This window comes from Ambystoma mexicanum, chromosome 6q (genome assembly GCF_040938575.1).
Source record: "Ambystoma mexicanum isolate Mex_15411 chromosome 6q, UKY_AmexF1_1, whole genome shotgun sequence".
NCBI lineage: Eukaryota > Metazoa > Chordata > Amphibia > Caudata > Ambystomatidae > Ambystoma > Ambystoma mexicanum.
This window is the reverse complement of record NC_090937.1, coordinates 662099265-662111504: the sequence shown is the minus strand read 5'-3', so window position 1 is coordinate 662111504 and position 12240 is coordinate 662099265. Positions and strand designations below refer to the sequence as shown.

Genomic DNA, 12240 nt, shown 5'->3' with positions numbered 1-12240 from the left:
CCTCATCAGTGAGGTGAAGCTGTGCCTCTCAGCACAGTGAGCAGGGAGTCCACGTCTGGTTGCCCCCAGGTAACTCAGAGTGACCAACTCCAAGTTCCTTGCAAATATTTCAAAAAAGGTAGCAGGCGCTCCTCTCCAGAAAGAACATGGCATGATAACCTGTTCTGAGATGAAAGTTTGCAGCACACACAACACATACTGGTCTTTGCCAGACAGGATATAGTTAGCTTAATAAAGGTATCATCCCAGTTATGTCTAGTTAACAATGAAGATTACCCCTGCTAACTGCGCAGGGAGTATTAATTCTATTATAGGCTAGGAGGCGAACATTATGCTTCAACTTCTATTTATTTTACTCTTCAGCAGTTTCAACAAAAACACACGATAAACAATGAAAATGATCCTCATATCACTTTTCTTCCTTTGAAACTACAAGTCCCAATGTCTCTGTAGTTCTATCTTGTTCAGTCCAGCTATGCCACTCTTCCTGTTCCTGGACTCCACCTCTCTTTTATGGCTCTGAACTGCAACCCTTGAACCTTTTAACAACGTCCAACCAACAGGGCGAACTGCTTCAACGTAGGTGCATCGCACTCGAACTGTCTGCTTCCCTCACACCTCGACACTTATCGATCCTCGGTTCTCAATTCTTCTGGTCTTCCCCTAAGGATCATACAAATAACAATATCAAGGTGGAGTCCTTGTATTGTCGTATTCATTGTTCATTACATACAGTTAAGACAATATATGACAGGGTGGGAATTTAATGCTCGCCTCCTAGTCTTTAATAGAATTAAAACTTCCTGTGCAGTTAGCAGGGGTAATCTTCATTCTATGTCAAGACTGGAGGCGAGCAGTATGCTTGTTCAAAGCTTCCCTAATACAGTTGTCGCTAAACTTTCAATCGGTTTGAAATAAAAAAAACTCTTTAAAAAGGTATTATCGCTCAACAAATCAGCTACCTGCATAATATCTCACAGAGACACCCCTGCTGTGAATGCTCTGGACGCCATTGCCCCTCTTACTGAGTGTGCGCCATACAAATTTAGGTTGATACCTGCTACCTGCATCACTTCCCTTACCAATCTTGCTATGGTGGCGGTCGCTACTGCCTGAAAAGCTCTCCTGCGCGCAATTAAAAACCGAGTAGTGCCTGCTGCTCTGCACTCTGCTGTCCTGCTCTCGTATCCTTTAATACACTTTCACTACACACCATTTGGGGTTACTCGGAAAATACGGATAATGAACTGTAGTAGTACTTGTCTTAGTCCTAACTATTTAAAACGTCACCCCTTCTGGTCTGAAAGATTTCCTATTAATCTCAAGCGCTTTGATGTCTGCTACTCTCTTATAGGATACTAGGCATAATAGCGTTGCTAATTTGCCGGAAAGTTGCTTCAGTGACAGAAACCGGTCTGCAGGCCAGCTCGCTAACATCCGCAGCACTACTTTCACGTCCCATACTTTATTATATCTCGTCTCTGGTGGCACTTTAAATCGGACCCCTCTTATAAGCCTGGCTACTGTTGAGTGTTACCCTGCCGGGACTCCTTCGATTGGTACGTGGCCTGCCGATATGGCTGATCTGTACACTAAGATGGTCTGAAATGCTTTCCCATCTTGTAAAAAAATGTGCAAGAAAATTCAAGATAGCTACTATAGGGGCCGAAACTGGATGAACATTTCTCCCTCTACACCAGTTCGACTACCTGGCCCAAGCCGCGTCTTAGCTCCTCCTAGTGGATGGTCCCCACGATTCCGCAATGAGCTCTGCAGCTTGTACCGAAATGCCTGGCAACGCCCAGCGTCTCCTGATACTCTGCACGCCACTAGCGGGAGAGTCCATCTCACTCTCCGAGGATAAGATGACCCAGCTGGGTCCGTGAGAAGCCGCTCCCCGTCTGGGAGAACTCGAGGTATGTCTGTCGACAACTCCATTAGCATTGGAAACCACACTTTTGACTTCCACAGTGGCAATATCAAAATCAATTCCGCTTTCTCTCTCCAACACTTCTCTAGAAGCCTGCTCAGCATCACAAAGGGAGGGAACGCGTAGTGTAGTTCTCCTGTCCACTGTTGGAGAAACACGTCCGTGCCTTGAGAGCCTGGATCCAGTCTCCAGCTGAAAGAGCTGGGTGTCTGCGCGCCGAGGCGCAACACGAACAAATCTGTGTGAACTGTACCCCACAGCCAATTCAGGCTCTGAAACACTTCAGCGTTCAGTTTCCAGTTAATGGAGTCCGTCAGGCATCGCGAGTTCCAGTCGGCTACCACATTGTGCTCCGGGCAGATACCCTGCTGTCACTGAATGTCATGATGCCTACCCCCGGAGCACCAGGCCAGGCCCAGCACCCCCGGAAGCAGGCATCATACCCTCGGGTAAAAGCCCAGCGGCCCCTTATAGGGGCTCTTTGGACTCAGTCCTGGGGCCATAGGCACCAGGCTCATAAAGGGAGGTGTTTTGTGCACTTACCTGATGCAGACCATGCTGCACGCTTCAGGCCTCCCTGAGACCTGAAAGGGACCATTTTTTCATAGGGACTATTTTTTCACTCGGGCGTGGCCAGGGAAGGATACATACCTAGTTGGGGAAGGATACATACCTGGGACTTCTTTGGAGGCTATTTAAGCCACGCCCAGACAGCAGCTCATGCTTCGCATTGTTCTGCTTCCTGCAGCTTAACGCTCACCATGTCTGCTCCTGCTCCTGGACTCCAGCCACGCCCGCCTCGAACCTGGAAGACCTGCAAGGAAGGAAGAGAAGGCAAAAGGTGAAAACCAAGGACTATTTCAAACTTCTTACCTGCAACCAGAATCTTCTCGCCAGCATCCCTGAAGAAAGACTTCCATTTAAAAGCATTGCGTTGCTCGCTGCAGCGCCACGCTTCACTCAACCGTCCTCGAGACATCTCCCGGCTCCATCGCGGCTGTCAGCATCGGACGCCACATCTCTGCACCTAGGGGAGAGAGGAAGAAACAAAAGGTGAGCAGAAGGAACACAGAAGGAAAGCCTGAAAATACTTACCGGCTTTTCTTTCACATTTCGGGTCGGCGCTGCCCCGTTGGCAGGTACCGTACCCCGGCCCCTATGGGGAAAGGACAAGAGACATTTCTGGGGAATGATAAGGACATTTAGAGGGATCGCCCTCATCACTACTCACCTCGGCAGTTTAACCCCTCGACGCATCGCCTTCATTCTGCACCTGAAATAAAGGACAGATCACAGGTTAGAAAGACTACATAAAGGGGGCCTCACTTGAACTTTGAACTTTCATACTTACGGCGCATCGCTCAGGAAAGTCAAGTGGATTTTGCCAGCGCCATTCTGAAAACCAGTGAAGTAACTGGACGAACACGCGCCCCTGCACCAGAAGCAGGATGGAGAGTTCATCCTTCCAAACCATAAGGTGAGCTTAAACCGGGGTTTGGAGGAAGTTAGAGAGGAACAAAGGGGGAGGGGGAAAGGGGGGAGCTAGCACACTATTCTGCAGACTGTTAATCCCCTTTCTCATCTGCAGAAGGATATTCCTACGGGCCAGGCAAGCACGATTTGGAGGTCCTGTCCAATCGGTGTTCCGGGTCCTGCGCATCACGCTGGAAGAGGCCACAGCAATCCAGACTAGACCAGCGCCCCCGTGGGAACCAGGTGAGCGTTACACTGAAGTCCCCGACTGAAGGCAGAAGTGCCAAATATCTTTCACCAGCGCTGCTAGCAGTCAGGTTCTCGACTCTCTTAGGTGGTTTATATACCTGACCGCTGATATATTGTCCATCTTGAGAAGAACACATGAACTCACTCTTCCTTTCGTGAATGCCTTCATAGCGAATGAACCCGCTAGGAGTGCCAAATATTTTATGTGAAGGTGGAGTTCCTCCTCGCTCCATTTCCCCCCGGTCTCTAGAGATCTGCATCTTGCCCCCCAGTCTATGCGGACGGCATCTGATTCTATGACCAGATCTCCAAAAATGGCACGACCATTCCAGACGTCCATATTCTTCAACCACCACTCCAGTTCTGTAATGGATTCTTGATCTAAGGGTATTTGCTGGTGGTATTGCAGACCCTGTTGCAAGTGCTTGATCTTCAGTCTCTGAAGCGCTTGATAGTGCAGTGGGCCTGGGAAGATAGCTTGAATCGACGCTGCTAGCATCCCTACTATCCTCGCTAGCATTCTGATTGAGATCGTCTGCTTGCTCAAGCAGTCCCCCGATCTCCTACTTGATGACCGTTATCTTCCAGGCTGGTAATTCCAGGGTTGCTTTTCTGGTATCTAGGACGAAACCTAGGAAGTCTAGCCTTTGTGCCGGCATTGCGTCTGACTTCTCTACGTCTACTAGGAACCCTAGCGATATCAGGAGGTCCTGCACCCATGCTGTCTGGTATACCAGAGCCTCTCGCTCCTCTGCCAGGAGCAGCAGGTCATCTAGGTATATAATCATCCTCATACCCTTCTCTCGAATCGAATTGCTGCTGCTACTGGTTTCATCAACTTGATGAAAGCCCAAGGTGCTGAGGCTAGCCCAAAGGGCATTGTTATGAATTGCCATCGTTGGTAGTTCCAGCGGAAAGCCAGGAAAGTCCTGAATTCCTCTTGTACTGGCACGGTCAGATACGCATCCATCAAGTCTAACCTTGTTGGCCAGTCTCCTTCTCTTAGGGGATCTCGAGCTGGTGTACTCCTTCCTTTTTGAAGTGCCGGTACACAATCCAGCCGTTCAGCTTTTTTAGGTTTATGACTGGTCACACTTTCTCCTTTCTGTGGACCAGGAACATATTGCTTATGAATCTGGGGGTTGCCCCATACTTCTCTATAGCCTTCTTTCTCTCTAGCTGAAGCAGTTCGCGGTCTAGGCTCGCCTGCTCCGCTTGCATTAGGTGCGGCTGTGGAGGCCAGCGTGTCTGCACTGGCAATTGGATAAATTCCAGTGGCAGACCTCTGACGGTTTGCAAGACCCAAGTGTCGCTGGAAAGCCTGCGCCAATTGTCCCAGAAAAGCATTGTTCTGCCCCCCACTAGCGGGTATTTCGTGACTCACCTGGTGTAAAGCTTTGGCCTCAGCCGGCTCCTTTTCCTCTGCACCCTCTCTGAAATCTTCCTCTGGCTGAGAAGAGGGGAGTCCTGCTGCTTATTCCCCCAGTACTGTGCTCTGGGATTTTGGGGTCTTCTTCCTCCCTGAAAACAACCAGCTTCTCGACCCAGATAGCGGGCAGTCCCGGCAAGAACTCTGCCAGGGAAAATCTTCCGCATTGATGCCTGTGCTTTCTCCAATGAAGTATAAGTGCCGACGAATCGGCCCATCACCTTGCCAAAAGTCTCCCCAAGGAGGAGACCCTGTGCCGCTTCCCCAGCTTCATAAGACGCTAGGTCACTTAGTTTAGGGTCTATCTTAAGTAGCAAACCTCTCTTCCTTTCCGAAGAGATGGCACAGTTTGCGTTGCCTAACCGGCAGACTGCTCTCTGCGCCCAGCTTATCAGGAATTCAGGATCCACTTCCTCTCCGGTATCCCTGGCTCTCTCTGCCAGGTCATTTATCTTACCCAAAGGGCCAGATATGTTTAGAACATTTTCCTGGCAACTCCTCCAGGACCAGTCAATCCCTTTCCGTGGGTCTTTGCTGGTCTTCGAAAACTAAGGTCAACATTTTAGAGTCCAATTCTGGCATCTCCACCACCTTTCCCGGCAGGTTCTGGCCATGGGCATTCCGCTCGTAGGCGCTGCCTCACTTCCTTGTCCAAGGCCTTCCTTAATCTGATGGCCATGTACTGTGTGACTCTCAGGGGAGGGCTGCCAGTCCGAGGATGTAGAGTTCCTGATACTGTCTGGATCAAACATATCCAGGATCTCATCTGGCTCCTCGTCCAGATGCTTTTCCTTGCAGGCTTTTTTACTCCCGCTGGGTTTTGCCCATTCTTCCTCTGCTTTCTCTTCCTCCTCATGGGAAGATTAGTTCACCTTCTGATGGCTCACCTTCTGCTGGCTCCTCTTCCGAGCCTGGGTCTTCTTTGCCCATATTCTCTTCCCCTGGGAAGTGGGTCATGAGGCCTGGTACACTCTGCCTTTGCATGAAGATTTCCTTCAGCTTGGTAAAGGCATCGACTGCCTCTGGGGTCTTTTCTTTCCCCCTGTATGGTCAGCCCAGGGGTCAGTAGAGGCTTTCCTCTTGCCGGTCTGGTTACTCCCCTTAGGACCCGTTTTCGAGGGTCCTGTGGGCGTGCTGTCCCTATCTTTGGTGCTCTCTCGGGGCTGGTTTAGTATGCCTTCTAGGGTTTACAGCCTTTCATGTAGGGGTTTCACCCCTTGCTCCACGGCATCAATCAACAAGCTCCCCAGCACTTACTTAAAACTGGCGGCGAGGTCCAAAGGCTGCTCCACCTCACTCCACTCGAATTCCGACATATCTTTGTGTGCCCGATACCGGAGTCAGGTGTCTTTTGCACGTCCACTGCTGCGTTGATTAGGATGCTTTGCACTAACTGTCTTTTAAGAGATATGAATTCTCCTTCTACCAGTATTAATATATATATTTTTTTATGTGGCTAGCACCAATGTATATATTTTTCTCTGTTTTGTGGCCTTCTGACTCCTTGTCAGGCTGTTTGGGGCCCAATCTTGATGAGGAGCTCCTCTCAATCTTACGGCCATGTGTGCCGCTTCCAGCTCTTCTGAGCTGACAGATCAGCTGATTGGTATTGTGCACTGCTTGGCTCGTCGTAGGCTTTGTTCGTAGCGCGTGCTACGTTATAAATCTTTTATAATTCGAGTCACCGCTGGGCCGGCATTCACTTCCCCCTCTCTTTAGTTGCGCGAATGCTTATCGCTCCAACGCCACCTCCACCTCCCCAAAGGATGTGGTCAGAGTGCCTCGTGTGAGCCTAACTCCGCCCCCGTGAGGGTGGGAGCGGCTTTGCACTATGGCTGTCAGGCCAGGCGAGCAGGCAATGTGGCACGCCCGTCTCGGCACTAAACTTTCTGTCCAAACAAACCTAATAGAACTCTTGTTGCGTTCCGCTTGCACAATATTTCATACTGTTTGCCCGGTTTATGGTTACTCGATCTATTATCGCCTCAGTTGCTACTTGTCTATCCAGTCAAAACGCACGATGTGTATCTCTAATAATCGTCAAACTCTGTCAGCATATGCATATCTGTAATACACATCACTCAACTAAGCCCAATCTAAGGAGAGATGATAGAAGGGTACTTATCTGCTGAAGAGCAGTAAAAGAAGGAGGAGTCCAGGAAGAGGAAGAGTGCCATAGCTGGACTGAACAAGATAGAACTACAGAGACATTGGGACTTGCAGTTTCAAAGGACAAAAAGTGATATGAGGATCCTTGTCCGTATTGATTGTGTGTTTTTGTTGAAATTGCTGAACAGTAAAATAAATAGAAGTTGTAGCATAACGTTCGCCTCCAGTCTTGACATAGAATTATTTGAAAAAGAAAACAAAATCTTGCCTAGCAGTCCCACACAGGCCTTTGGCACTTAAGATTGGAGAAAAGTGTTACAGCTGCACCTTCTCCCCCTTAGCCTCTTTGAACTTGCAGTGAACAGAAAAAAGAGGGTGCTTTCATCGAGCAGGGTAACTTTGTTGTTTGTTTGTTTATTAATTTCAAATAAACAAAAATAGCTTAACTTAAATAGCTTACCTTAAGCTTAAATAGCTAGCTTTGCTACACAAGTGTCAATTTAATTAACAACCCTACATAATTGCATAGGAAATTGCTATGCGACACTGCTTATTTTATACCTTGCTTCTATGGAAAGAATATTTTGCGTTGGTGTATCCAGCATAAACAACTACAAGAAGATCAATTGAAAGCTGCATCTCCAAAGACATAAAAGTTAATAGCTTCATTTTGCCATTGAATTGAGACATTTGGCTTAACTGGAAATTCTGCCTCGCTTTTGGAAGAAAATATTATGGAGGACAAATTTTAAAGTGAAGTGGAAACCATTAGTAAAAGAACTAAGACAAATTCATTATAACTGGTAATACATTATTATAGCTGTGTGAATTTAGGTTCTAAAGCAAAAGTAGAATCAAAGATATGATTTTTTTTATTTGTGTTGACCATACGCTGTTTGAGTACCTACTATTGATACATTTCACAATGTAAGTTTGAAAACAGAGCATATCTTTCAGAAAGGAAATGTCGCATTTCGGTGCTGGACTGCCCATGTGGGCGGGACAAGGACTGATATGCAAATGAATATTTCCCATCTGTGAAAGGTACAGTGAGCAAAAAGCAGATGGCTGCAAACTCTCAAAGAGGTTAAAAACCACTGAACAGGTTATCATGCCAGTTTCTTTCGGGAGAGGGGCGCCTGCAACCCATTTTGTATTTTTGGAAGGAACTTTGGGTTGGTCACCCCAAGTTACCTGGGGGCAACCAGACGTGGACTAGCTCTGCCTCACTGATGAGGTCCAACAAGGCTGAAACGTGTATGGGGTTGCTGTTGGTACTCTGTTCAAAAGGGAATTGTCATAGCATTTCAGTGCTGGACTGCCCATATGGGCGGGACAAGGACTGATATGCAAATTCATATTTCCCATCTGTGAAAGGTACAGGGAGCAAAAAGCAGATGGCTGCGAACTCTCAAAGTGGGTAAAAACCACTGAACAGATTATCATACCATGTTCTTTCGAGAGAGGGGCGCCTGCTACCTATTTTGTATATAGACCATATCGTTATATTAACACCTTGACTCCTTTAGTTCATACCGCATTTGATAATAATGAAAAGGTTTTTTTTTGTGCGAAACCAGCAAGCAAAATAAATGTGGTTATGCATTGCATGCATGAGTGTCTTTCACTTTTGTGTGGAGACACCAGATTACGTAAATGTGAAGAGAGTAAGTTTAGCTCAGTGATGTATTAAAGTCACAAGCAGGGTGTTGCTTTGCGGGTGCGGGTGCGGTTGCGGTACCTACGTTATATTTATTGCCGCCAAGGCACTTGGCTGATCGTGCTGTGGATTACGTCATTACAAGATGGTGGATAGGAACAAGTTCAGTTCACAGATATTAAATCACTAAAAACCTAAGTTATGCTGTGCAAAAAAAAGTTGAGAAGAGCTGTGAGGGGCAGAGCGGGGGGAGGAGGAGAAGAGCTGTCAGGGGCAGAGGGGGGGAGAAGAGCTGTCAGGGGCAGAGGGGGGGAGAGAAGAGCTGTCAGGGGCAGAGGGGGGGAGAGAAGAGCTGTCAGGGGCAGAGGGGGGGAGAGAAGAGCAGTCAGGGGCAGAGGGGAGAGATGTCAGGGGCAGGGGGGGAGAGATGTCAGGGGCAGGGGGGGAGAGATGTCAGGGGCAGGGGGGGAGAGATGTCAGGGGCAGGGGGGGAGAGATGTCAGGGGCAGGGGGGGAGAGATGGCAGGGGGGGAGAGATGTCAGGGGCAGGGGGGGAGAGATGGCAGGGGGGAGAGATGGCAGGGGGGAGAGATGGCAGGGGGGAGAGATGGCAGGGGGGAGAGATGGCAGGGGGGAGAGATGGCAGGGGGGAGAGATGGCAGGGGGGAGAGATGGCAGGGGGGAGAGATGGCAGGGGCAGGGGGGGGGAGAGATGTCAGGGGTAGGGGGGGGGAGAGATGTCAGGGGTAGGGGGGGGAGAGATGTCAGGGGTAGGGGGGGAGAGATGTCAGGGGTAGGGGGGGAGAGATGTCGGGGGGAGAGATGTCAGGGGTAGGGGGGGAGAGATGTCAGGGGCAGGGGGGGAGAGATGTCAGGGGCAGGGGGGGAGAGATGTCAGGGGCAGGGGGGAGAGATGTCAGGGGCAGGGGGGAGAGATGTCAGTACGGTGAGTCAGAGCTGTCAGGGAAGCGGAAAAGTTGCGCATTAAGGGAATGTCCGTTTTGTAGTGGTGGCAGCTGGTGCTCGAGCAGTCTGTAGCTTCTGCGGATTATGAGCTTGTGCTCACCTGCAGGTAATCCACGCGGCTCAGGTTCAGCTCCATAGTAGCATGGGGGAGGCTGTCGCTACAGCTGCTACTGAATTGGGAGAGCCACTGCTTCCAACATGGGTCACCGTACTCCCCTTCGGCTGGGCTTACAGGCGATCATTTTCGGTCGTAGTCCCACTTTCAACGAATCCCGATCCTTTTTCGGGGACCGTGGGGCCTTTATAACCTCCTGCTCAAGGGGCGATGCTACTCGTCCCGCAGCCCGCTCTGTCCTGATGATCCAGAGCTCAGTCCAACAGGGGCTGCCGCCACCACCGTCACCATGGAGATAAAACGGGGCGGGGAAGAAACAGACAACCATCGGCAATAAGACTCAGCCATTGGACAGATGCTGTCCGGAGGTGCTTCTGATTGGTGCATGTCCAGGGATCGTGTGAAATAGAGGACAAGACTAGTAAAACACGTAGAGCTTCAGAAGCTATGCCTGAGGCGCAACCATCTTGGATAAAAACACGAGCTGAGGCACAACACTACATGCGAAGGTTACTCTTCGAGGCACGCACTGTAATATTCTAGAGAATGCAGGAAAGACGATGATATAAAAGATAATATAACCCCTTTTGCTTAACTTGCTGTTATCCTTTCTGAAACAGGGCTCTTCCTGAGATCAAAAGCATGATTGCTGAAAAAGAAATTTGTGATAATGCCGCAGGGTGTTAAGAAGTTAAGCAATTACAGGGTAATTGCGAAAACAGCATAATCGTTCCGTTATAATAAAGCAATCAGTTTCTATAATGATTGTATGTAAATAGTTTAGGTTATTCATGTATTAGTTCAAGCAAGATGTACATGTAGTTCACCATTGTGACTTCATGTCATTCTAGTATGGATTGTTGACATTAGAGTTTCTGTGGGAGTTGCTTTGGTTATTGTATCACACCGCATACTGTAACCAAGATTTCTCCCTTTATGTCTCTTAAAGGGAGGCAACCTGGCTCTCAATTGTGTCCAGGGTGGTTGAATTTGGATAAGTCAGTCAACATTGATAGAAGTAAGATTGTGACATTAATCAAGGAGGCTCAAAATGATTATGAAAACAAGTTCAATTCGGACAAGAAATGTAAGAGGTTGGATGTTAAGGAAGGTGAGTGGGTGTATGTAAGGAATCCCAGACTGTCTCCTAAGTGTGCTGTTAGCAAGTTCTTAGGGCCAAAAAGAATAGCTAAAGTGAGAGACAATGTGGTGATTTTAGAAGGAGGAGAATGTTGGTCAATGTCAAGTTTGGTAAAGAGTAATGTCAATGGAAATTTTACAGAATGTGAGAGTCAAGATCGCAATATAGGAAGAACACAGGATACAGGGAACACCAGTGATGGGCCAGAGAATAGTGATGAGAGTATGAGGAGAACAAGGAGCAAACCGTCATGGTTAAGAGATTATGTTGAGTAAAACTTTGTGTTTGAAGGAGGGAGATGTGTTAAGAAGTTAAGCAATTACAGGGTAATTGCGAAAACAGCATAATCGTTCCGTTATAATAAAGCAATCAGTTTCTATAATGATTGTATGTAAATAGTTTAGGTTATTCATGTATTAGTTCAAGCAAGATGTACATGTAGTTCACCATTGTGACTTCATGTCATTCTAGTATGGATTGTTGACATTAGAGTTTCTGTGGGAGTTGCTTTGGCTCTCCGTGTGGAGCCTGCCGTCGGATGTTTACACTGAATAAACGTTTTGATAAAAGCTACGTGTGGCGGCGCTTATCTTAACACAGGGCATTCAAAAAGTGATCTAAGATACATATTTCTGTTTCTAAATGATGCCACCACATACCACACGTATATGCAAAGGACTGATGGGTGCTCTGAAATGTGCTTCCTCCCAAAAGTAATACAGTCAGCAGGTAAAATGCAAACTGCAAGACGGCCTCACAGCACATTTTATGCCACAGTTGAACCCGGACTACGAAACCTTCAACTTCTGCACCAGAGTACAGATGGAGGATGAAACACTCGATGCATACCACACAAGACTGAGGAAACTTGCACTCTTGTGTGAGTTTGACAATGTCAAGAAGGAGATAAGGTGCCAGATCATCAACAGCATGCACTCGGAGAAACTTCGCAGAATGGTGTTGGGCGAAAAGACCATTCCCCTAGCCCGAATATGGGCGCCAAAGAGAGATGTCGCACGCGAGGGCAGCACACATGGGCACCACGCTACAGAAGCTCCAACGGGTGCCAACGACGGCAGTAATAGCACAGATCGCCAACCGCCAAGCACAGATGGAGGAGTACAATGAGACGGACAGTACACCACGGTGGCAAACAAGGATCCCCGGG

At 48.3% G+C, this 12240-nt stretch overlaps 1 protein-coding gene across 3 annotated transcripts in view; it reads right to left on the bottom strand.

Annotated features, from left to right (window-relative positions):
* The window catches only part of BBS7 (Bardet-Biedl syndrome 7), a 1458886-nt gene extending 1448659 nt beyond the window's left edge, over positions 1 to 10227 (bottom strand). For all 3 annotated transcript variants that reach the window (XM_069631158.1, XM_069631157.1, XM_069631160.1), the window contains exon 1: positions 9917 to 10227. Coding sequence is in view for 2 of the 3 variants with exons in the window: in XM_069631157.1 (XP_069487258.1) it covers positions 9917 to 9952 (36 nt within the window). In the remaining variant the exon portion in view is untranslated. The remainder of the gene's footprint in view (positions 1 to 9916) is intronic.
* Positions 10228 to 12240: the final 2013 nt, after the last annotated feature.